The sequence below is a fragment of the Mytilus edulis genome, chromosome 1 (genome assembly GCF_963676685.1).
Source record: "Mytilus edulis chromosome 1, xbMytEdul2.2, whole genome shotgun sequence".
NCBI lineage: Eukaryota > Metazoa > Mollusca > Bivalvia > Mytilida > Mytilidae > Mytilus > Mytilus edulis.
In genome coordinates this window covers 78,211,460-78,237,715 of record NC_092344.1, presented here as the reverse complement: position 1 = coordinate 78,237,715, position 26,256 = coordinate 78,211,460, and the positions used below count along the sequence as shown (strand labels likewise).

At 32.1% G+C, this 26,256-nt stretch overlaps 1 protein-coding gene across 1 annotated transcript in view; it reads right to left on the bottom strand.

Moving 5' to 3' along the window:
• LOC139491021 (TPR and ankyrin repeat-containing protein 1-like) overlaps positions 1-21,062 on the bottom strand; it is a 67,022-nt gene extending 45,960 nt beyond the window's left edge. Inside the window, exons 1-13 of the mRNA XM_071278273.1 lie at positions 20,963-21,062; positions 19,695-19,789; positions 18,614-18,861; positions 18,179-18,338; positions 15,220-15,567; positions 13,810-14,079; positions 12,154-12,404; positions 11,171-11,327; positions 10,696-10,854; positions 9,985-10,200; positions 9,011-9,277; positions 2,306-2,742; positions 1,526-1,697 (exon numbers count right to left, since the gene is read on the bottom strand). Of these exons, the coding sequence (XP_071134374.1) occupies positions 1,526-1,697; positions 2,306-2,742; positions 9,011-9,277; positions 9,985-10,200; positions 10,696-10,854; positions 11,171-11,327; positions 12,154-12,404; positions 13,810-14,079; positions 15,220-15,567; positions 18,179-18,338; positions 18,614-18,861; positions 19,695-19,740 (2,731 nt within the window). The 5' untranslated portion in view covers positions 19,741-19,789; positions 20,963-21,062. The remainder of the gene's footprint in view (positions 1-1,525; positions 1,698-2,305; positions 2,743-9,010; positions 9,278-9,984; positions 10,201-10,695; positions 10,855-11,170; positions 11,328-12,153; positions 12,405-13,809; positions 14,080-15,219; positions 15,568-18,178; positions 18,339-18,613; positions 18,862-19,694; positions 19,790-20,962) is intronic.
• Positions 21,063-26,256: the final 5,194 nt, after the last annotated feature.

The window sequence follows — 26,256 nt, the reverse complement described above, 5'->3', positions numbered from 1 at the left end:
AGCTATTACAATTGTAAGAGTTTTGCAGAACAAATAGTCTCGCCTACTTTTGCTGTTAATCGCAGGCGCAACAAAAATGAGGAAAAAATATTAAAATTTTCCTCTAGATACTATCTTTTGACTTAAGTACTATAAGAAGCTTCTGTCAAAATTGGGTAAAAATCCAGGATGGTTTATAAAATCTAATGTTTTAAAATCTTTAACTGCAGAGTGTATGTAATGTTAACTGGGATGGGAAAAAACTAGGCCATTTATGATGTTTATAAGTAATATAGGGGAAAAAAGGATTTGTTTTACAAACTTTACTTTCGGATATTATCTTATAATCATAAACATTTAGCTTCTGTCCAAGTTTGGTAAAAATCCAGGATATTTGGAGAAAGTTATTTTAAAGTTTTAAACTACAGTGCATGATTGAGATTTTAGTTTAACAAAATTATGAAAATCAATTTTGGATTGATATCATTGTCTTGCATATATAAATGCATATAGTGACGGAGTTACAAGACCTATAAAACAACCATTTTCCAGATTCAATTCACAAACACTAAAGAGTATGCACTTTTGATGTGCTTTATATTCCTACATCCTTAAGTAAGCTCCCTTAAAATCCCTACCCTTTACTTTCTTATTTGGTATCTTGAATTATGTTTTTCATTTTAAAACAAAAACATCAAGTTAGTAAATAGCTGTAAAAATGACAAAAAAAATCAGTAATTACCAGTAATCACTGAAACAACTAGTAAATACATGTAGTTCTAAATTGGCTAGTAATTACAGGTATTTACTGAAATGTTTAGTAATTACGTGTAATTCCTAATTTCACCTATTTACTGTAACATATATATGCTATAACATTATTATGTTTCCTTTGTCTTAAAGTCCTATGAAACTTCAAATTAAAAAAAAAATGATGCATATGTTTTTTGTAATTAACTGACTTATTATAAAACTTTTGTACATAAACTTTTTTTCTCAAAAAAATTCTATAATTTGTCCAAATTTAGAAGAAGTTTACTTTTTTTGAATTGTTTGCTTCCAGTAAACAATTCACTGATATGTTTTCTGTATGCAGTGAATTCAGCTTAACCTTTCTAGTCAAAACATGATCATTGCAATATGCACAGATCTGTCATTCAAGTAAACTATTATCTTATTGTTCATGTTATATATATGCTCAATATTCATGCTTCTTTGTTGATTGTTTGCCATAAAGGTGACAATCGATAAACTACAGCTTCAAAACACCACAATTAATTAGCTGCCATATTTTGAAATCATAACAGACCGAGAGAAATATTTTTTGACGATTATACGATATGGATGCTAAAAATTTAAAGAATTGTGCACAGAAGACTAAGTTTACGATATACACATTCATAGGTTCAAGATTTGGATACATTATTTTTCATCAGTCACTTGTTCCATATGACTTTAAGAGTCCAATGCAAGTAACACTAAAGAGAAAACATTTGATGCGAACTGAGATATTGATTTTTCTAGCAGAAATCTTCTATAAACTTACATTTGCGATTATCCAGGTTCATGTAATGGAAACAATAGGAAGCAAGTATCTCTCGCTGTGATTTCTCTGGTGATTTTTCTGAGGCCAGTTCATTGAGAGCATTTGTGTAGGCCTGTAAAGCACCTTCATGATTCTGTTTGGCACCTAAAACTTTACCAACCTTCATATGTGCCTAAAATAAAATCATTCAAAGAATTAGTGTACATGGTATAAGCTTATAATCAGGGAAATTCCTTTGCAATTCTTGGGCATTTCTAAAAGTGAACCTCAAATATACAGTATAATTATTATACATGCATAGTTTTTCATTGGTATTTGAAATATACAAATGCACCTATACTTCTTATATTTGAACTAATCTCATTTCTAAATTGGACATTTCTTATATACATGGTGCTAGGACGTGGCGCTAGAATAGGTAATTTTTTCCAGCTTGAAAATATGTGAAAAGGTGGGGAAAACTATCAGAAATATAGGAAAAGGTTGATAAAGTTCTTGTTACTTATATATCATACGAAACTCCCTGTCATATTTTCACAGCCGTAAGTCTCTCCTTAAGTGATCATTACATACAGTATCTTAGCATTAAATATTCCATTTTTCCAACATACCACATGAAACCCAACCAATATGGGAAAAGGTTACATTTTTGCCTATGCAATAGGTGAAAAGGAGAAGGATGGGGTAAATGTACACCAGTGACATCCCTTATCAGATAAAAATTGAAGTGCTCCCATTATTGATGACTTATACTAAAATAAGACTTGACAAGAAACTTACTTTGAACCAATGACCATCATAAGACACACTCTCCATAGCATCATTCATAGCTTTATCTAATACAAACGTCTTAAGAAAACATTCTGATCTATTAGCATATAATATAGCCAGATCCCTACTATGATGAACATGTTCTTTCATCTTGGCTTTCTGTATACCAATAGCTTCAGTGTATATTTCAACTGCAGCTAAATAGTTTCCATTTCTGAATTCTTCATTCCCTCTTTCTTTAAGAACTTGTGGATCAACTTGTCTTGTCTGTGAAGCCTGTTGGTCTTTAAAGACTTGTGAATCATTAGGTCTTGTCTGTGTCCCTTGGTCACCACCATTTCTAGGTTTTGGAACATTTGACTGATCATTTGGTTGTTTCCCATCTTTGGTTGGCAGAGATGGCTTTTTTGCTGCTGTATTATCTTGGCTACGGTTTTGCATTTCCTCTGAAAAGTCAATAAAAACCCTTCTTATTATTATTTTCTTTAACACAAATGCCTAATAAAATGCTTCGATGAGCGCAGCCTGGTACGACCGCAATGTCGAACCCTGAGCAGTTGAGGCAAATTTGGATACAATATTCAAGCTTAATACTGTCTGAATTTTCATTGTGATACATTTTTTTACAAAATAAAGGTTTCTGACACAAAATAAATGTGGGCAATTATCCCCAAACTCAATCCCAGGCTTCCCTTTGTAATATGGAACCTTGGGGCACAATGTCAGAGAGATCCATACACTTACACACAAGTTATTGTCCGGAAACTACAAAAATTGTTGTTTTTGGCCCCTTTTTGGCCCTTCCTTAACTGTTGGCCCCATAACCCCTTAAATAAATCCCAACTTTCTACTTGTGGTATTAAATATTGTGGTACAATTTCAGAGCAATCAAAATACTGATTATCCTGAAAGTAGAAAAAATGCTTGTTTTGGGCCCCATTTGGGCCCCTAATTCCTAAACGGTTGGGACCATCATTCCAAAATCAATCCCAATGTTCTTTTTGTGGTAATGAACCTTCTTAGTGATACCATTCACCTAAACTAAAGTTATTGTCTGGAAACCAATGTGTCTTTGGATGACGACATCATACCATTATACGATCCCAAATATTTTTTTTGCGGTCGTATAAAAATCACATGATTCCCTACTTAAACTGAAAAATGCTTTTTATTGAAATGTAAATGTTACACTTCATATTTTGACTTTTGTTACCAACTCTAAGGTAAATTTATGACATGCTGTTGTAAATATATTTGTTTAAATGATTACAATGAAATTGTATACTGTGTCATCAAAACATTTCTTAGAAATCTACTTTCATTTTCTGTCACTTATCATTCACGGACTTAATTATCTTTCAAACCATAATCCTTCAAAAAAATTATAGATTTCTAAAATGTATGATGTATAGCAACAAAAAGAGAGAGAAATGCCTAATAGTTGTTTCATCACCTTATCTTCATATCTTGTATTGTAATTGAAGTATGTAAAACAAGGAAAAGAAGGTTCTGCCACTAATCAGCACACATTTAATCATTGGATATACTTTGGTGACAATTCAATTCAATTGTAAGAGTGAATGGCTTTGAGAATTCTTAAATCATCATTGCCCATCTATAAAAGACCCAATTATTTTTATAAAAATAAAATCTTTTACAAAAATTTCATTGAAATTTGTCCAAAACTGTATATGCAAGTGAATTGGGTTTTTTTAAAGAAATTTTGCACTAAAAATATATCTCCAATATAGGCCATTACCAGTTCAAATGTTCAATAAGTACTAATTTTTTAAATAGACTTAGATACTGCAGGTTACAAACCTTCATATTTTTTTTTAAATACTGCAAAACTATATCCGAATGGAAATCTCTTTATTTAACAAGAAATTATTTGAATCTGGAATAATTTTGAATTCTGGAAAATTGATTAGAAATGTATGATGAAAACTAACCCAACTAAAAAGGGTAAGCCATGCACACATGGCTAAGGTTAATTTTACTTTCACTATCATTTCAGTATGAACTATCTAACCCCCCTTAGCCATGCGTGATGCACGCCCTATTTAGTTGGGTTAGTTTACATCTTAATTTTCTCATCAATTTTCCAGAATTCAAAATTATTCCAGATTCAAATAATTGCTTGTAATTTACTATATCATAAGAAATTGCAGACAAATAATAGCCTTACCATCAATCTTATTGTAAAGTGATTGCTACCAGGAAAAAGTGACAAGTATTTTTATTTTTTACCAAATCAAATATCCTTAAACACATCAAGACAAAAATAAATTTTTCCTACCTATACTGTTACAAAATTAATTATTCCTGGCCATTTATTGGAAAACCACTATTACACAGGTTTTCATAATTACATATTTTTTTTAAAGATTGCAAAACTGAATAAACAAATTATCTTTTTAACTACTGTCACAAAAACATTTTTCAGAAATCTACTTTCACTTTCTATATATAGGCAAATAATTGTTTATCATATTTAATTATAAACCTTCCTTATTGACAAGTTCAATATATGCTACCTGTGCATAATGTATTGTACATTTAATCTATATTGTAAATAAACATGAGATATAATTTTAGTGTTGTTGCAATCAATACATACAACTTTTGTAAATATTAGTGACCTTTTCAAATACAGCTGGTTATTTATTTATCAACTGTATTTTGTATTTATTAAACTACATGTATTATCAACCAACTTTAAATTTCCACAAAGGGAGCTGATAATTAAGTCTGCACCTACCAATACTTCATGAAATACAAGAGGCTGTCACAATGACAGCAAACCGGATTTATTAACATTTATTTGTGTCCTGGCAATATCACAAGAACCATTACTGATGAATGGTGAAAGTGAAAATCGTCAATATCAAATTTGACCTCCATTTTGTCATCAGGCCACACCAATTTAATTTCTTGTTCTACGGATTTTTGGACTCTAAAATTTGGGGCGAGCGAGCGATTTGAAAATTTTAATAAAAAAATATTTAATTTGCAAATTTTTAAGGCGAAACTTGAAAAGTAAAGGCGAGCGATTATAGTTTTTTTTTTGTGAACATAAAATAATTAAGTTTTGACAATATTAAAACTTGATTTATCACTTGTACTTTGACATTTCTTTAATTTCTGAAGTATTTTCTCCCTGTTCACCAAGAAATAATTAAATCTGGTCTATGTATGTGTGACTGACAATGAGACAATTCTCCATCCAAATCATAATCAGTTTGGGGGCAACCCCTTAATGTTATAAATATCCCTTTTACATGATTTATGAGGGATCAATATACATGATACAAGTTATAATATATTTGTTCATACAAAAGGGTTCATATTTTGGGAGAGATCCGTTTGCGCCAAAAATGCGTCCTTTTGCGCCACAACTTTTTTTCTCTAATGCTACGTTTGCGCCACCTGTTTTAAAATTACATGGTATCATTTGCGCCAAAAATAAAACATACGCTGTGTGGGTACTTCCAAATTTAATGTATGTAGTAGCTTGTAACTTCACTTTATTGTCAAAAAGACAAAGATTGAAGGATGAAATACAGAAAACAGATCATAATAATTCCCGTGGAATGCTTCTGCTCCATTACTGGTACGTCTTGCGGTAGATAGAGTTTCAGCCAATAACAAAGCACTGTGTCATCAACATACATGTATGTGGCTAAAACATAATCAGCAAAAGCTAATATTTTCTTCTTTTGATATTTCTTAATTAAAAATTCAGCAAAGTAATAAGTGTTCTTCTCTCTCTGTACATGAACTGTATAATGCATGTCAAGTCATTTCTCTCCAGATGCCCATCTTCAATGCTGAATTATCTCCGAACATATGATATTTTTTAAGCCAAAATAAGAATACATATTTATCATTAATATTTATGATAGAAATGTGTACAGGTAAACTGGCGCAAATGAGTTCCGAATATTGGCGCAATTGATACATTTGGAAAAAAACTTTTGGCGCAAAGGATACCCCTGAGAAACAGTAATTGGCGCAAACGGACTGCTGCCCATATTTTCTCATAGAACTATATATCTATCTGGTATTAAATGGTCAAAACATGTCCAAGAATTTAGTAATATTCCTGGACTTTAACCATGTTAACACATTTACTTTTACAGTTTAATATTATTCAAAATAAGTGGACCCCTCTTTTAGAAAAAATTGTTTAAAATATGATGTAACTCTCCTCTTTTTGAGTACAAAATTCTAAGTGTTCAAAGGTTTTGTATAGAAGAACTATACAAATCCTTGGTTTTTCTATTTTCTTTTCTACATCAGTAAAATGACCCCTTGTCTGAGGGAGGGTTATTCTCAACCTGATAATAACAAACACAGGTCAAAGTACGGCCTTTTACACAGGGCTTTGATACAAACCAAACAGCAAGCTATAAAGGACCCCAAAATTATTAGCGTACTCAATTCGAACAGGAAAACCAATGATCTAATTTATATATCCAAATGGGAAAATACCAATGAACAACATCAACAAACGATAACTGCTGAACGACATGCTAGCTCCTGAATCTATCAGGACAGGTGCATAAACATGCAGCGGCTATGGATAGTTTTGTTTCGCCAGCATACAATATAATTGCAGTTGAAGGCAAATCCTTCAGAAGTTCTTTGTACTTTATTCTAACAACGAACATTTTTTGATAGGGAATATAAGTAAGGGGAAAATAAACCAATTTTTTGTTCTTCACGGAAATACCCGCTGTTATAACTTTTTATCGAAGCACTCCAGGTTTCATGCTGAAACAAATATTCTCACAGATATTTAGTGTGGTGGGGTACTTTTATGTTTAAAAATGTCAGGTTAGACTGTGATTTAACAAATGTTGATATCTTTTTATATTTACCAAAAAAAAACGGTGCGGGAAATGGACATGATTACAATTCCGGATGGGGGAAGCGGGAATATAAAAAAAATAAAAAAATTCTGTTTTGAAAAAAATAGGTGCGGGCGGGTCCGTCGAACAAGGAATCAAATTGGTGTGGCCTCAGTATCAACATATTAAAATTTGAAAAGCTTAGATTGAATGGTTCATGAGTAAATGCAACAACGTGAATGGAAACGCCATTTTAGGATCTTTCAAGAACCATAACTCCTGAACGGTAAAAGTCAAAATCGTCATTATTGAACTTGACCTCTATTTTGTCATCAGTAACAACATAAAATTTCAAAAGCTTTGGTTGAATGGTTCATGAGAAAATGCACGGACACGACGGGAAACACCATTTTTCAATCTTTCAAGAACCATAACTCCTGAACGGTAAAAGTCAAAATCGTCATTATTGAGCTTGACCTCCATTTTGTCATCAGTAACAGCATATTAAAATTTCGGAAGCTTTGGTAGAACAGTTCATGCATAAATGCACGGACACGACTGGAAACTCCATTTTTCAATCTTTCAAGAACCATAACTCCTGAACGGTAAAAGTCAAAATCGTCATTATTGAACTTGACCTCCATTATGTCATCAGTAATAACATATCAAAATTTTAAAAGCTTTGGTTGAACAGTTCATGAGTTAATGCACGGGCAACATTTGATTGCTGCCCGCCCGATCGCCTGCCGTACATCCCCAAATCAATAACCGACATTTTTGTCACAAAAATCCGGTTGAAAATTCAATTTCAATAAAGTTTAATGCATCTTTAAAGGGGAATTAACTCTAAAAGAGTTAACTAAAATTTAAGTCATGTTGACAAAAGAATTGGTAGATTTTTCCTGCTGATAATTATTTCTTTTTAAGGTTTCTACTAATCTTTTATAGATAAAAAATAACGAGCAAAAAAAGGACAATAACTTGAAAAAGGACTAATAATTTAACTTATTTGTAGATCATGCCTTGCTGATAATTTTTGCTATTCAAAGTTTCTAAATCTCACCTGTTCAAAGACTCATAACTCCTTTAAAAGTCAACTTTTAATAATTTCATGTGGATAAGCACATCTACATATTATGTTATTATTATCTAGATTTATGAAATTCTGTTATGTGGTTCTTAAGTTGTGATGACTAACTGTTGCAGGTGTGTAATTTAGGCCAAAACCTAGAATCACAATTTCCTGTCAGTATGCATATCTACACAGTCTGTCTGTATTATCTACAAAGTTTCTTGATATTCTGATGTGTGGTTTTAGAGGAGTTGAGATGACAAGAACAGGACTGACGGGTCAATTACATTATTCCCTAATGAGTTTTTTATAATTGAACAGGGTAAAATTAAAGAGTGGATCTTAAAAGGTCATTTTAAACTAAAACTATTTTAAAAGACTGAACAAAATACAACAAACTAATAAATCAAGTTTATTCTTCTTGTTAATAATCAGATGTTTGCTCAGCACTTACTTCAGTTAAGATCTCTTCTCAATTTCAGAATATATCTAGAAGCTTTAATAACCTGCACAAAACATAAAATATTGAACAGTCTAAAAAGTAACTTAATAATACTGGATATTGGCTGCAAGCAAGATGCTTGTGTAAGTGAAAGAGTATTGAATATATCACCAGAAAAATATTCGCTAAATAAATTAAACAACATGTCATCATTATCATATTCAGACATATAATGATCTCAGACAATATAAAGATAAAATGGCTATAAGATTACATAGTTCTTAATCCTAGGATTTTAATAATGGTTCTGATTCTCTTTGGGTATTTTAAAATTGATAAGAACTTACTCCAAGAAACCTTCACAAGGACATCATACAAGGGCTTTTGCCGATCTTCTGACACATAATCTATAGCTAAACGCTTGTCCATGTCCATCATACTTGCTGTAAATTGTTTCCCAATAAGTACTCTGGCAACCTTAACCATTAGACTAACATCCTCTGTGTGTTTATACTTTGTTATGATGTGGAATGGCGTCTCTCGTCGACCATCTAAATATTCATCACGGAAAGGTGAACTTTTGATTGGCATCTCATTCAACAGATCAATATGACCTAAAATGAATTGTATAGATAAGTTTGTAAATCTGGCATAATTTTTAACTTTTCTTCAAAATAACTGACCATTACGTAAACAAATGAAATCAAGTTAAAAGGTTCATACCATTAGACTGAACATGTAACAATATAATTGAAATAAATATCTTATGTCCTTGATTTGCTTATATAATAACAAGACTCCTTACTTTCGGTGTCAAGGACTTTTCAGGATCCTTCCCCTTTATTCTATGACAATGGATGGTATAATATATATGCAGGTGGTAATATGTGGTCTAAACTTTTTTTCTCTGTATTATCTAATTAATGCAAAATAAAATTTTAAAGTTTCATAAGTGTATCTAAAGATGAGTGAAGCAAACAAACAGTGCTTAAAAAAAACCAAAACACTAAATTTATGTTTTTTTAAATGACTGATTAACTGGGTATTTGAATAAAGCTAAACAGAAATACAAAATTCATCCTATCATTAGACAACAAATGTTTTTTATCAATAACCTATAACTGTTCACCCTACTTTCCTTGGACTGATTTTCAAAGACACACAGTTGAAAGTAAAAATATAAAAAGTAAAAATATAAGATTTTCACTTACTGATGCATTAGTTTATTACACTATTTCACAAATTTTTCACAAATTTTTAATCATCCATAAAATTTGGAAGTATAAAGTCTGGAAACATGAAATATTTCATCTTTCTGTACCTGTAATAAGTGCATATCTGACAACAGCATGTACACATGTATCTCTTTCATCAGCTAGGAAGTTAAGATAGTTCCCTTTATGTCTGTATAGTAGCACTACTAATGTAGGGGTCAACCAACTAGCTGTTATTGTCATATATCTTACAGTCTTCAGATATTCAAATACAGTGCCAAATGACATACTGTTAGTGGTTGCCTGAGCTGCTACACCTTCTCCTGTAAAAATATATGATACATTAGTGTGACTTCCATTTTCAATGAACTAGTACAAGGGGCAAACTGAATTCCGCCTCTGGGTGCAAGATTTTCTCTGTGTTGAAGACCCATTATTGGCCTTCGTCTGTATTCTGCTCTTTGGTTGGGTTGTTGTCTTTTTGATATATTCCCCATTCCCATTCTCAATTTCATGTTAATAGTAGAAATATGCATTAATTTGGAACACTTTTTGATCATAGCTGTTTGGGTTAGTTCTCCCTTTTCATGTAAAAATATAAATGATGGTAGAAAGGAATGTTGATCTAAAACACTTGGCTGTCTTGGTGGCTACATCTGCTTATGTAAAATGTGTGAATCTTCGTGGAAAGATATGTTAACTACTGTTTCCAAATAATATAAGAAATTCCACAGCTAAGGAATGGAATACATTAAATCACTCATTTCAAAAATCAGCATGAAAAAATCATTTTGACCAATCATAACAACACATATTACCTCTGCTACTAGGAGCTTTAGGAACCTCTGTCGACATCCCCATCAATAGATATCTAATGGTCAGCCAGTCGCCTGTCTTTGATAACTTAATTAAGATATTGGCCCACATATCTCTGTCTCCTAGTGATAACATCTTGTACTTGTCTCTTTTCTGTAAATCTGTGAATAACATATGTGAATCAATGATTTTATGCTGAAATGAAAGTTATCAGCATATTTTTTTTTATTGAAATCAAAGATTGCCATAGGCAGTCATTTCTTTCATCCAATCAGAACTAAATTTAAATCTAGATTTTAAAAAAAATACTGTCCATACATCATTCCCTCAAAGTTTGGTTCAAATTGCCAAAGTGGGTTCCATCAAAAATTTCAAATGCAAATTTTCAGAGGACAGAAAACATCTGTATAGGCTGAAACTGTCACAATGTGTCTCTTAACTTGAATACCTTGTCATATAGTTGTGTTTACTTCATACCTGGAATATCTTTGAACAAAACAGCAGCTTCTGTCATGAAGTTCAGTTTGTCTCCTGGGTAGACATCGTAACATGAGGTAAACATGCTAAGGAATGTTGTATAGGCATCTGTAAATCTCTTCATCTGTTTCAACTCCTGGCCTTTTCTCCAGTAACCCTAGTGGTTTATATAATATACTTAAAATCTGTATCGCATACAAAAAGAGGAAACTAATCCCCTTACTTATAAATTCTAAATATAGGGAAATGGAGACTAATTATTTTATTATGTGACTTTGTTGATAATAGACCATTTTCAACACTCAACAATTTGTATACATTCCTGTATATGCAGGGTATCCAAGATTATTATGACATCATACTGTGGATCGATCTATTTTCGTGAATACCAATTTTCGTGGATAAAGGAAAACTTACATGTTTGTGGATATTTAATTTCATGGTTTTGCTGAAATCTGCATACAAACTTTTGAAAATTTTTGTATTTGTTGAACATTTAATTTCCTGGTTTCCGGGTTCCCTTCGAAAAATTGGTATCCAACGAAAAATAATGAATCCACAGTAGTCTTCATTTGATAAAAAATTGTGTCAAAGTTAAATATGTAAGTTGTTTTGTAAGTCTTGCAGACAGCATCCTAAAATTAAAAGTTACCGTTAAATGCAAGCAAAAACAACTATTAGCCAACAATGCCAGAACTTCAGGGCTGATAGTTCCTTTCAAATCATATTTCAAAATCATAAGCTCTTTTTTAAATATAAAATCATTCATACCAACCAAGAAAACTTTAATAAAAAATTTAAAAAACAATAACTCCTAATTGGTAATATCATTATTGCATAAATAAATGCTCACAATATTTTCTGAATTGACAGTGGTATTAAGCTGATATCTTGTAAGACTAGCTAAAAAGTGATACCCAGGCATTCTATTATCAAATTATCAACTTTTTTTATTCTCAACATGGCTGAATCCTATATTTTACCTTGTACCAAGAATTATCACTTTTGATAGATTCATCTGCATCCTTCAAAGCTTCTTTATGCATTCCCATCATGCTGTACACATTTGATCTGTTGCTGAGCAACACAGCTGCTTCTCTTTTCAATACGGAGTTATCTCCACATAGTTGTAATCCCTTGGTATACATCTGTATGGCCTGTCCATTGTTGGTGTTTTTTAGTGCATCGTTACCCTTGTTTTTAAACATTATGATCTGCTTCCTGATTTCTTCATCTATAAAAGGAATGAAACATGCACTGCATTACAAATGTATACATCTTAAAACTATTTGTCTGCCAGTACTGGACAACACAAAAATTCCAGTAAAATTTTCACATCATAATAGGAAATTGCTGACGCCACAATGGTAAAGTGATTGCTGTATGAAGTTAAAAGTTGAAGCAGGACAGATTTCCAAATAGTGATAAGATGTATTCAACACTGCAATAGGTTAATAACCCTGCTCAGGTTTGCACATAGCACCCTAGAAAAACATGAAAAGTCATAGGAATAACACTTAACCAAAAACTCATCAAAATATTGATTAAACCTCATCAAAATATTGAGGTAAAACCTAAGTTCCTTTTTTTTTTTTTTTTACTTTCAGTGGAAATCCAACGCATCTATCATTTACAAGATTTAATATATAAAATGAAGGGTGGTTCACTTAAACATATGACATGAACAGAAAGTTTTCATTTCAATGTTTTTTTGAGGTATTGTCTCTCAACATTTTTGGAAAAGGTTGATTTTAGGATGCTTTTACCATTCAAGATTTTATTTTTCTGTATACTGGGAAATTTTTGCTCAGTCTTTTTTTCACGAGTTACCAACTCTAGATTCCGGTCATTGTAAAATTGTGATTTCCCAATCAGTTTCCTATATAAGTTTTTTCATATAAAAGGATTTGGAAACTGTAAATAATAAATGTATTTAACTTAAGTGATAAAACCATTCAAAATTCCTTTTTGTTGGTTCACATTTATAACTTTAAGTCATGTTTGCTTGTAAAAACACAATCACAATTAACAAGGGAATGACCTAATTAAAAGTGAATTGAATGCTGACAGAATTACTGCTTATTTGTTAAAATTTGTTTGATTTGTGCAGCAGATACAATGGGTTATGTTTTTAAAACTGAATAACAGGTGTCATTTACATATAACTGTATCCATAGTTGTTTATTTAGCAATATCCATAATGTCCAAGTAGATTAATAAGGACTATCATGAGATAAGTGTTGATACTAGTATTCAAATTCTTCATGTAAGGTCTTCATATTGGTGTTTGGTTTTCTATGAAATACTTGTGGTCGTTAAATCTCGGCATTTCAACTAGTACTGCGAAAATAGCGAAAATAAAATTGCCGCAAAAATTTCCCTGTTTACAGTAAATGAATGACCTTCAGACATCAATACTATATAGCTGTTGAAGGCCTTTAGAATGTTTCGTTAGCATTAAAAGAGGGGGACAAAAGGAGACTGGTATAGAACGGTAGAAACTTGAGAAGAAAGACCTTGGGAAGACCATGAAGGAGATTGAGGAGAAGGCAAAAGAAAGGCATTTTTTCATGGTACTACTTTTATCTGATTGAAGTACCATGAGTATCATCATATTTAATCTTCTAAACAATATTTACCTGCATTACTTTTTGCTGCCTGTAATAATGAAAAGCCCTGGTCAGTTGGTTTAAGGTAATCAATTGGTAGCTGTCCAGACATATTCTTCAAATAAGCTGTACATCCACTGTTCATCAACAATCTTAAAATAGATTCTCCAAGTGTGGTATTAATTTTCCCTGACTTCACCACTAAATGGACAGCTGAATCGCCATTTTTGTCAATCATATCTTTTTTGGCTTGACTATCAATGAAAGTTGCCAACAAAAACTTCAAAAATTCTAAATCTCCTACAATTATAACAGAAATGTATATTATTCCCAAAAATGTGTAAAATGTTTGTATACAATTTTCATATGTATAAAAATAATAAAAGTGGACATGTTAAATGATTGCAATATATACCAAAGAAATTTTAATTGTAAAGTATCACCCGTAATAACTAAAAAAAAAATGGGCTACAGAACATCATGACCAAAAGTTGTAATCCCAATGGGTTTGTTTACAAATATTTTTTTCTATACCTGGACTCCTATACACATGAAAACTCAATGTAACATGATAAAACTATGGTGTAAACTTTGTGAAATTCCTGAATATAGGCTGTGTCGCAAAACTTTTGTGTGGGATTTCAACATTTCCAACAGATATAAAAGAACATGGAATAATGATGTAAAAACAATAATGACTAAATGTGGTCTACAAGATGTGTATTTCAATCAAAACTCAGAACGACAACCAACGGCTCATATCGTATCTTGTATTAAGAACAAACTCGTTGAACTGCATCAACAGGAATGACTAAAAGCACTGGAAGATATGCCTAAATTACGAACATATAAAAACATTAAAGCTGACTACAATGTAGAGCCATACTTGAAAAAGTGTTTATCAAGACAACAACGATCAGTGATAACCTGGATGCGAAGTGGAACTTTACATTTAGAAATCGAAAAGGGCAGATTTCGTAATGTGCCACTTGACCAACGCCTTTGTAAAATGTGCAAGTCTCAATCAATAGGGGACGAATCCCATCACTTGCTGTTTTGTGAACGCTATGAACAATTACGAACAACATTATTTAATGATATCCGAGATAAGTACAACATAGACTTAACTACGCTACCAGCAAACATCAAATTAAAACATTTATTTTGTAATTACAGCAAGCTTGTTTCTAACTTTATTTTGAACTGTTTTACCATTAGAAAATCTAGAATCAACTGTTAACGTGCCTTGCTATATAAATTTGCGTGTAAATTTGAACTATATTTATTTATTTATTTCATTTTTAATAATGATACACAATGTACAGTGCATCATAAGCCTATTTGGCTGGCTGAAAATTACTTGTATATATGAATGTAATTTTTCTTATAATTCAGGTTGCACTTTAATATTAAAATATTCTATTCTAGTCTATTCTATACCTGTTTCTAAAGCAGATTGGACTCCAATGTGAATAGTAGCCTGTCCTAATGCAAGTTCCATCTGTTCAAAAGAAGAACCATTTCCAAGGAGAGTAATTGCTAAATGTATTCCCCAGCTTTTCCTCTGGGATACTGATGTTTCTCTCAGGAGGTCTCCGACAGGAACAAATGATAAGTCAAGGTCACAAAATGATTCTGCTAACTCATCATTATCCCCAGAGGATAATCCTGTCACTAAGTAACTGATGGCTTCCCAAGCCTTGTTAAATATCAACCTTTGTATGACCTTGACTTTAAGTGACGTCTGGCTTGAATCAGGGCTTCGAAGAAATGGATTAACTGAGCAACCTGCAAAAATATTATGTCTGTATTACAAATTTGTAACTATGTAAAATAAAATAAAATGTATTGTGTAACCACCATATGTTTGATGTCTCAAAATGCATACCCTAATGTTGCTCTTGGGTGAGAACATCATTTCTTTTACACAACAACTTTTTTTAGCAAAAAATTCCATCTTATTAGAAAGTTAAGGTGGTACCTAACACTACAGGGAGATAACTCTGTAAAATCAGCTTAACATTTAATCACGTTGTATGGTTAAGAAAATATTAAGACTCTCATTGACCAGAATTAGTGTTTGTCAAACTGATTTATATCCAACCAATTTTTTTCTGAGAATGAGATTGGTTCAAGCAAGTTCTTTGAAATTTTTATATTTTATTTAAAGGGTCAAAGTTAATACTTTGTCAAAATTTTATTAAAATTAAACGAGCCAAGTGCTACATTGGATATTTAGAAATCAATGTTCCATACAAAAATTTAATTGATTGGTAGTGAAGAAATAGTTACAAAACAGGATTAACAGGATCTAAAGTTAGTACTAAAATTGTCTCATTTCAAACAATGAGGACTGATGTATAAAATACTGAAAGAGCTACTGAGCATATAACGTATATATCGGTTTTTTTTGCGCAGAATTTTTTTGGCGATTTGATGACAAAATTGGCAGGTTTATTTTTCACTGTGCATTATTTTTGCTGAATGGGAAAATACATGCAAAAAAATAACCATCGTATTGTAAAAGTTGTAAACAACAGAAACTTTATTAAGTAACAGTTAATCTATATCAAATAAATATGAGTACTACAAGCGAAACTACACTTTCATTGAACGTAAAATATGTACATTGGGTATGCTAAAAGTTGAAGGTTTTGATCATTACAGGTATACAAATATCCATGTAAATGTGATTTATTTAATTTTTTACACTATATGCAAATTTTTCAGGTTATGATGTAACAGTAAATTTGGTCCGGTAGTAAAATCTGTCCGCCAGACTTTTTTTCCTAGGAAATCAAGTCCATGATCATAATTTTACTAGGAATGTAAGTCCCAGGACAAATTTCCCTAGGAAAATAAGTCCATAGGTAGCAAAATATGTCTGGCACTTATTTTCCTCGGAAAAATTGTCCTAAGACATTATACTAATAATTTTTATCATATTATAACAATTATTGAAAATGAAAACAGAATCATATTTTTAGTTTAGATTTGAAAGTTTCATTATTTTTTTCCCTTTTGAAAATGTTTGAAATAAAGGAAAGTGACGTTATAACCTAGGAATGTTAATGACATGGACATGATGTCCTAGGAAAATAAGTCTGGGGACACAGATTTTAATAAAATATTAATACAAAACTGTTTAACCGAAAATTGAAACATAAAATTCATATTGATCTTTTAAAATAAAGGTCATGGACGATTTTACCTAGGAAAATTATTGACATGGACACGATTTTCCTAGGAAAATTAGTCTGAGGACATCAACTGTATTAAACTCTATCTTTCAAAATAAGGGTCTGGCATTTTACCTAGCAATATTATTAACATGGACATGATTTCCTAGGAAAATTAGTCTGGGGACTTTTAATGCCCGAGCTCTTGAACAGAACAATATTTTAAAACATAAAAATTGCATTTCCATGTGAATAATTTGTTTCATTAAAACGTTTCTTTTAAAATACAGGACATGGATAAATTTACCTAGGAATATTAATGACATGGACAAAATTTCCTAGGAAAATTAGTCTGGGAACATAAACTTTATTAAAAGAATTGATACACAGCTCTTTATAACAATATCAAAATATAACATTTTTATTTACCTTTCAAAATAAAGAGCATGGACATTTTTACCTAGGAATATTAATGACATGGACATGATTTCCTAGGAAAATTAGTGTGGGACATACATTTTATTAAAAATATAATTTATACAAAACTCATAAGTTTCCATTCTTTAAAGGTAAATGATTTGATTCATTAATATATATTTTTCCTATAAAGAGAGTATGGACATTTTTACCTAGGAATATTAATGACATGGACTAGAATTCCTAGGAAAATTAGTCTGAGGACATAAATTACTAACATCAGACAAAAAATACTAGTAAATTTTGTAACCATGGACTTTTTCTACTAGTTATATGTGTCCGCCCAGACATATTTTACCAGGACAAATTTATCTCTTACAATGACACCAATCAATAGATTCTCTAAATTAACATTTTTTAACATGTCACTGATTGCTTGTTGTCAAAAGGTGTGACATGTTGGATTAGCCAATTTGATTAAATTATCGTGAAAACAAGAGATCTTAATTAAGTATGCAAATTCTTGTAATCTGTCGAACATCGAAAAAGATTAGATAAATAATAGCATAATGCATAAAACTTTCAAACAACGTTAAAATTTTGGAATATGCTAGTAATTTATGCAGGGTAAAATTTTACAGGTTTCTTTGGCTGCAGCGAACAAATAAAGAATATACGGTATTTCAGCTGAGCACTCTTAAAACATACAAACTACTTAAATTCACAGATAAATAATATTGTTATCAATTTATCTTGCTAGGATTTGAGACCAGATGAGATAAAACATTTAACAACCTGTTTACCTTTGGCATAGCTAAGAATTGTTGCCATCTCCGTAAAGAAAGTCAGCTGATCATCCTTATAAGAATATTTCCTACAAGCATCTAATCCTTCATTTAATATATCTACAGCTTTGTACAATTGTCCTTGTTCTTTGAAAACTTGGCTTGCTCTCCAGAAACCCTAAAATGGACAAAATGAAATTTTCATATTTTACACAGATTTAAAAAAATAATGCCTACTTATATGGAAGCAGGTCTTAAAATTGTATTTTCCCCCTCACTTTAATGCTAAATTTATATGCAAAATCTTATCTTTAACATCACCCCTCATTGCACAAAAATTTATCGACCATCACATTTTCTAAGGAACAATTCACTAGTAGTAGACTTTTAGCCATTAAAAACATTTTCTTCTGTAAAGTCTAGGGACGCTCTTTGACATGTTTAGTTAATTACTTTAATCCAATATGGAAATGCATTGATGCTGGCCATGGCATCAGCCAATGCTTCTGCATATCTCCTCATTTTCAGGAGAACCATGGATCTGTTACACAGTAGTTTTGGCATCTCCTCTCCAACAAAAGGTATAGCTTGTGCTATCCTTATGGCATAACTATAGTCATCATAGGCTCCAACATAGTCCTGTTGCTGTAATTTACTCTCTGCTTCCTGCTTACAATGCTGAATCATAATAGTCGCACCAACTTGAAATATAAAACAGAGAAAGTTAGCATAATAAGCATTATAAAAATTGCAGCCAGGTGTGGCAAACATCAGATGATTTTATTTCAGAAGTCCTGTGTTAGCAATTTCTGTTATTAACTTTGTCATTTTTTCAAGTTACTCCTAACACTTACTCGATACGAGATGAGCATTATGTCATTGACTCTTATGATTGGATGAAGTAAGCATAGCTAAAACAAAAATATTGGTCAATTTATGGTTACCAGATCCACTCTGCTTTTGAGTGCTGATCATAAGTCATTTTATTTTTGTCATAAATTTAACAATTAATTGAATTTGTGTCAAGTTGCCAAAATAAGAAATAAATTGCCTTATACATTCCAATGTTCCCCATCAGGAATATGACAGATGTTTTGAGGAAATTCATGACTTGGGTGATGAAAAAAAAAACATTTTGTCACTATTCTTTCAATCGAACAACAACTTATAGGCAAATAATTCAATCAGCAAAAATCTGGATAAACAATATTATCGTTTAAAAGAACAGATTTGTCTACTTCACTAAATCGTGTAAGTACAACTGTATTTGTACTTTTGTCATGTTGTTTTTATAGTACATTTCCTTTGTACAATAAGTTTATTGTCATCTATAATAATTTATATTTTGAAATCCTTTTGTGAGCTTAAACTTCAGAGATGAATAAATATCAGTGTACTAGGAAGATTGTACTACATGTATGTTTGAACTTTGATCTAGATGAGAGGTCATCTATCTAGAGATGTCACTTTTAGTATTTCTTGAGTGTGATGTTTATGTGTTAATAGAGATTTGATTGTGTAAACTTTTCATTACCATTTTCTTCAATCTGGCCACGGTCTTGAGGGTTATAATAGGCCATGACTTCTCTTTTTATTTTTCATATCAGACATCTGATAGTATTATAATTCCTGAAAAGAAATTGAACAGGTAATTCAGGGATTCATGATGCAATTTTTTCTGCCATCATTCCACAGTTCAAGGCATAGCCACTCGTCTCAGAATTTTTTTTTTCTGTACAACTTAATATAACACAAGATACTCAACTCGCGATTTAGAAATATACCGATTTCACGGCTGTCAACCCAACTAAAACTTGTTATGTTGCAAATCTAAATTGATTTATCTTCACAACGGTGTATAACACGCCTTCAAAATTTATTCCGAGTACAGACAAACCTGTGCATCTGGAAAAGTTTTAAGGCATAGCACGCCCTAGATAAATAGAATTCAAATGTATTGTATGATTTAGAAAATTTATAACTTAACTGGATTTTGCCGTGCACTTTTTTTTGTCCTTGCAGAAGATGATGTAATTAACAAACAGTTGAGTTTCCCTTGATATGGTCCACTCAGGTACACAGTTAAATCACCAATTATTGTCAGGTATCTATTATCCATCTATTGTCCATGTCAAGTAATACAGATCACTTCAATTATTACCTGTGGGGAAGTTCTCAAACCGGTTTCCCAAGTTAGTTTATTTTGGCACCTTCTGGAGGAATGAAAAAAAGCATACCGCAAAATCCTGGTAAGTTTTTATTTTTCTAAAACATAGAACATATTTGAAATTTATTTATCTAGGGCATGCTGTGCCTTAAAATTTTTACAGATGCGCAGGTTTGCCTGTACTCAAGAGTAAATTTTGAGGTGAAAATAAGGCCATTTTAGCCAAAGGGTCCACATGAACCTTAATATCCTTGGATATATCAGTGTATACCTATCAAGATCAAGACATTTAACATGTGTAACAAATGTTTAAGCCTTGTAAATGCCCTTAAATACGTTTATGTCCTACTGATTACAAATTTTGAGGATCTATCCCTACCTGTATACACTCATGTACTAAAATTAGTTTCGAAAATTCTACAAAGGGGCAATGCAATTATTGCAATTACGTGCAGAAAGATCATAAGTTTATCACGTTTATTACGAGGCAGAAAGTTTCTTAAAAATCATTCTACTTTCATTTTCCTGCATGACGAGTTACTCAGTTAGTAAATTTAGCTGATAAAAATTTATTTGGAGTGAATGATTTTAAATTTTATCTATTGTATCCTATCAAAAATTTGCAAATTCTATACCTGACACACATTGCATGTCTCAGTATCACATAGAACATATTCTTTTTTCTTCATTTGTTTCCCGCCATTGTGCCACACGTAAAATCGATTACTTCCCCTCGGTCTCACTAATTAGCGACAAGAAGAATTTTAGCGACAAAAAGCGTCGAGAAGCGACAAGAAACTATTTAGCGACAAGAAAACATTTGTCTATTATCAAAGTTACTTACTCCGAATAAATATTAAACGAATATGCAAAAGAAAACAAGAGGAAAACCAAATTGAAATGTGAATATTTATCATCTTTATTTTGTGTATTGCCTCATTTAACGATATTTATCATAATTTTATGCATATTGATTGAAGATTCAAGGAAATAAATAACAATCTTGAGCTTTCAATAGGTGTTCATTATTTACAATGATTGTATATTTTGGCGTGTGTAAATCGTATAGTCAGACGCGTGTACAAAGTTGAAGGTGTTAATTGGATGTTATTGTAGCAATAAAACAATGGACAGTGACACGCGCCTCGTTAATCTCATTTGATGTTCCACGTTGTGTATACTGTTATTACCTTAGGGTGAAGCCACATCTAATGTTGTTCCTATCAAGAACAATAAATTGTACTGTTAGAAAGGAAATAATTATTATTTCATTTTTTTGTTTCAATAAATCCTTATATTTAATAAAAACTACACAATCCCTCTCTTCCTTACAAATGTTTAATTTTTTCATCTATCAATATAATGATAAAAACTACACAATGCCTTTCTTCCTCACAAATGTTTTATTTTTTCATCTATCAATTATATAATAAAAAAACATCAATTTTATTTCTGCCCGTATATTATAAAAAGATCAAATGCATATTTCTTTGTATTTAATAATTAAAAAAAATGTTTTCTTGTTGCTAAATAATCTTCTTGCCGCCAAAATTTTTCTTTTTGTCGCTTCTTGACGCTTCTTGTTGATAATTAGTGAGACCCCTTCCCCTGGACCGTTATGAATTTTCTTTTCTGGAAGTACACCACTAATTCATGGTCCCATTGCTTCCTATGTTAAATTCCTCCATTTTAAGCAGGCGCACCTCTTTTATTTTAAGTTCAAATAAAGTGGCAATCATTTCATGTCAAAGCAACACTTTATGGTGTCTTCTACTGAAAAAATCAACATACCTTTAATTGCATATAAGAAAGAACTGGTTCCCAGAACTTGGGATGTACCAAAACAGGTACTTCAGATCTGACAAACAGACAAAATGTACCCTCTTTTTAAAATTTGGTGCAGTGTTTTTAATATTTAAAATTAAAAGTCCAAAAGTGTTTTACAATGATCACCAGTCCTTCAGCTTTCATTTGATGCCAAAAATACCTAAATATCCTACATATTTTGAAAGTTACACTCATGCGTAGGAACTATTTTGTGTTAAATATGTACTACTTTCTGGTATGTGCTTTCTGGCCGGGCCCGAATTAGTGGTGTTACACCTTCTGTTTTCTTTCATTTCTTATTTTCCCAGTCTTTAGAATATTTTGCCCATCTTTATCAAATGAATGCTTTTCAATTCTCGTAAAATAATGAGGGCTCAGGCATACATAAATTATAGGACTAATATAGAGACAATAATAATACATAATATACAGTCACGTACTGTTCGAAGATCTTCGAATGAATGCTGATGATTATTGAAGCACGACTGAGGACAGACTTTATCAATAACCAGGGCCGTAACTAGCCACTTCTAATTGTGAGGCAAAGTATATTCGCCAAGCGGAACGAAGCGAAAAAAAATTTGCAAGAGGTTTGGGGACCGCTCGAGACCCCCAGAAGCTCTGAGAAAAATAATGCAAAATCATGCATTCTGAGCGTTTCCTGGACTCTTTCTGACATAGAAACGCAATTAATTTTTAGCTATTTTTGCGACAATATTCTGGTCTGATAGATTTATTGTAATTCAAGACTTTTAGGTTTTATGGACAACATGTGACCGATGTGTAAGATAAAGCAAAAATTGTAATTCTCATAATCATTAATACCGGATCTGTCTGTCTGTCTGTCTGTTCTTGTCAAGTATTGTGCTTAGACTTCGGTGATTTTTTTTATGACTAGATTTCAAATTTAGTGTCGACATTAGGGACCATCTTGACCCTGTTTTACGGTATTAATGATTTTTTTTTTATTGTTGAAGACCCTCCAGTAACCATTGATCAATAGTATTTGTTCTATGCATTGACTTTGTGTGCAATTAGGTTTCGTGCACATTTACTCCATATTCCTTAATTTTCTGTTAAACTGTCTGAACATGATTTAATGCAAGTTTAACCCTTCAATGTAAAAGGTCATATGGCAATACTTTGTTGTTTTTTTTTCAAATAATTTGATACCAAGAAATTGGTGACCTTACTTTAATTCAAACCATGTCAGCTATTTAGTTTTATCTACCGAAAAAAAGACAGTTTTGTATTCTTTGATATCAAGTTCAATTCTCCATGCAGAAACGACCATTTTTTTCTGTGTCTTGTAGCATCGTATACTCTTAAAATATTTCCTCGCACAATATCTGGACATCGGTGGGCATGCAACATTGCAAAACCACACGTTTACAAATGAAAATCAACACTCAGAATTTAGTCACAAAGTAGGACAATAACTGAACAAAAGACAAAACCCGGAACACAGAAGAACAAACAATAGACCATCAACTCTGAAAACTATAAAAGAAAAATAGAAACATGGATCACGAAAAAACATGCTGAGGGGCGACACCAGAGAGTGAAGAGAACTTGCTTCTTGTTAGACACTTTCTGTGAAAACAATTTGATATTAAAACAATCTTTTGTTTCATCACAGTTTTTGTTGTTGAAATTTCTAACATGAGGCATTTGCCTCATTTGTCTCAATGTAGTTACGGCCCTGATAACAGCTTTAGTATACCCTTTATCGACGCTGACATTTTTTGAAACTGTAAATTACTTTAAGTTTACCTTATTTTAAGTTGTCATAAGTTGTTTTTCCCAACAAAGTAACTTAGTTTCAATCAATAATTTTTTCTGAAGTTTTTTAAAAAGATTTACCGAAGACGGATTTCAGGCTCCAGTGGCGGATCCAGAAGGGGGGAGGTTCCGGGGGTTGGAACCCCCTTTTTTGGCCGATCAATGCATTTGAATGGGACATATAATCGGAACCCCCTTTATCCTGGGTTGGGACCCCCCTTTTTTTAAATGGCTGGATCCGCCCTTGTCAGCCGAGCCACTGAGACGACAAAAACTATCATATAATTCTTTACTTATTCAAAGAGAATTGCCAACAGCCAACTGAGGTTATAAATGTGGGTCTCCGCAATTAATTCTTGACAAAGCCCGCCCGGGTAATCCGAAATGGACAGGTGAACAATGACTTATACCAGTGCACAATTAACTTTTAAAAATTATATACAATATTTTTAATGGTAAACTAGACTATTTAGTTTAGTTTATTTCAAACCAAAAGCAATACAGCTTATAGGTATATCATAAATATGTACATGTATATCATAACAGAACATTTTAAATACAATAGAAACGGGACTATATAACTATACTGAATCGCCCACAGAATCTGATTTAAGGGGTCCGGGTCTCCTAATGGAGCTATGTGATTTACCGTAAGTACAGACTTTTTGACTGTTCCCGTGACTATTCAAATGTGCCTCGGCTTTATAATGTGTTTTAGATATTCTATACTGTAGTGACATAAACCTTTAGAGGTAGAATAAATATTTTAATCACGGTCACGCCATTCCTTTATCAATTGGTCTTTCTATATTTGCATTAAACATTTAAAAATCCACAAAGCAGAGCACATAAGTTTTACAGAGCGCTTTAAACATACACGTATATAAATGAAGATGAAGACATAAACTTTTAAGCCAGTGTAATGACTAATGAGGTCTAGAGCTGGAGTATCAGTAGCTTACTGCTGGCATAGTTCTTTGTCATCTTGCTTAGTTTATCTCGTGTTACCGGTCAGTCTAACATCGAACTTATTTTATACTGAGTTCTACTGTGTGTATTTCTGTGTGTTTGTTTATTCTACATTGACTAGAGATATAGAGGGTGTGTTGACATCTCATATTTAAACCCCGCCTAATGTTTATGCCTGTTCCAAATCAGGAACATCTATCTTACCATTGAAATTTTTGCATGTTTTTTTTTTAAATTTCGGATCATTTATCTGTTTCGGAATTAAGTGTGACGCCAATTTTCTATGACTCGACTAGTACCATTGTTGTTTACGGACCATGAAACTGAAGACCGTCTCCGGGTGCTGGATTTTCTCGCTCTGTTGAAGAACCATTGTTTGCCTTCACGCTTGGGTAGTGTTCTGCGCTTTTGTCGAGTTTTTGTCTCTTTGAAGCATTCCCCATTTCCATTCTCAATTTTATAGGCACTACAATAAACACAACTTACATACACCCCTTATATGTATACTTACAAAACATTGCTGTCGTATTATATGAACTGTCTTGCCAAAGTGTCTTATTCAGGGATTGGCATAGAGATATACGCCTATTGGTCGAATTGTTAGCATAAAACTGTCCGAAAACTTTTCACTTTCAGTTCACTTACACAGATCTTGGATTCCCCCAGTTTTTTCCCGTTCATACTTTACTTGCTATAAAAATAAAATTGAGAATGGAAATGGGAATGTGTCAAAGAGACAACAATCCGACCATAGAACAGACAACAGCCGAAGGCCACCAATGGGTCTTCAACCGATTTAGCGAGAAACTCCCGCACCCGGAGGCGTCTTAAATTTCAGCTGGTCCCTAAACAAATATTTATACTATACTAGTTCGATGATAATGGACGTCATACTAAACTCCGAATTATCCACAAGAAACTAAATTTAAAAATCATACAAGACTAACCAACTATGTATGGTTTTAAAATATTTCGATAAAAAATTATCTTTCACGCAAAACATATACATAAACTTCACTTTCAGGTAATATATACGGTTATTTTCTGAAACAAGTGCTTGTGACCATCCACAAGAAATTGCGGTTATCCGGTTACCCATCGAAACAACATCTGATAAACAAATTTAATAATACTTTTAGATATTTGGATGATATTTTGGCTCTCAATAATGACGACTTCAGTATGTATATTAAAGAAATTTATCCTGTTGAACTTACTTTAAATAAAGCTAATACTAACAATGACCACTGCCCTTTCCTCGATCTTGATATCTATATCACTAACGGAAAGCTGAATACTAAAATTTATGATAAAAGAGATGATTTTTCATTTCCTATCGTTAATTATCCAT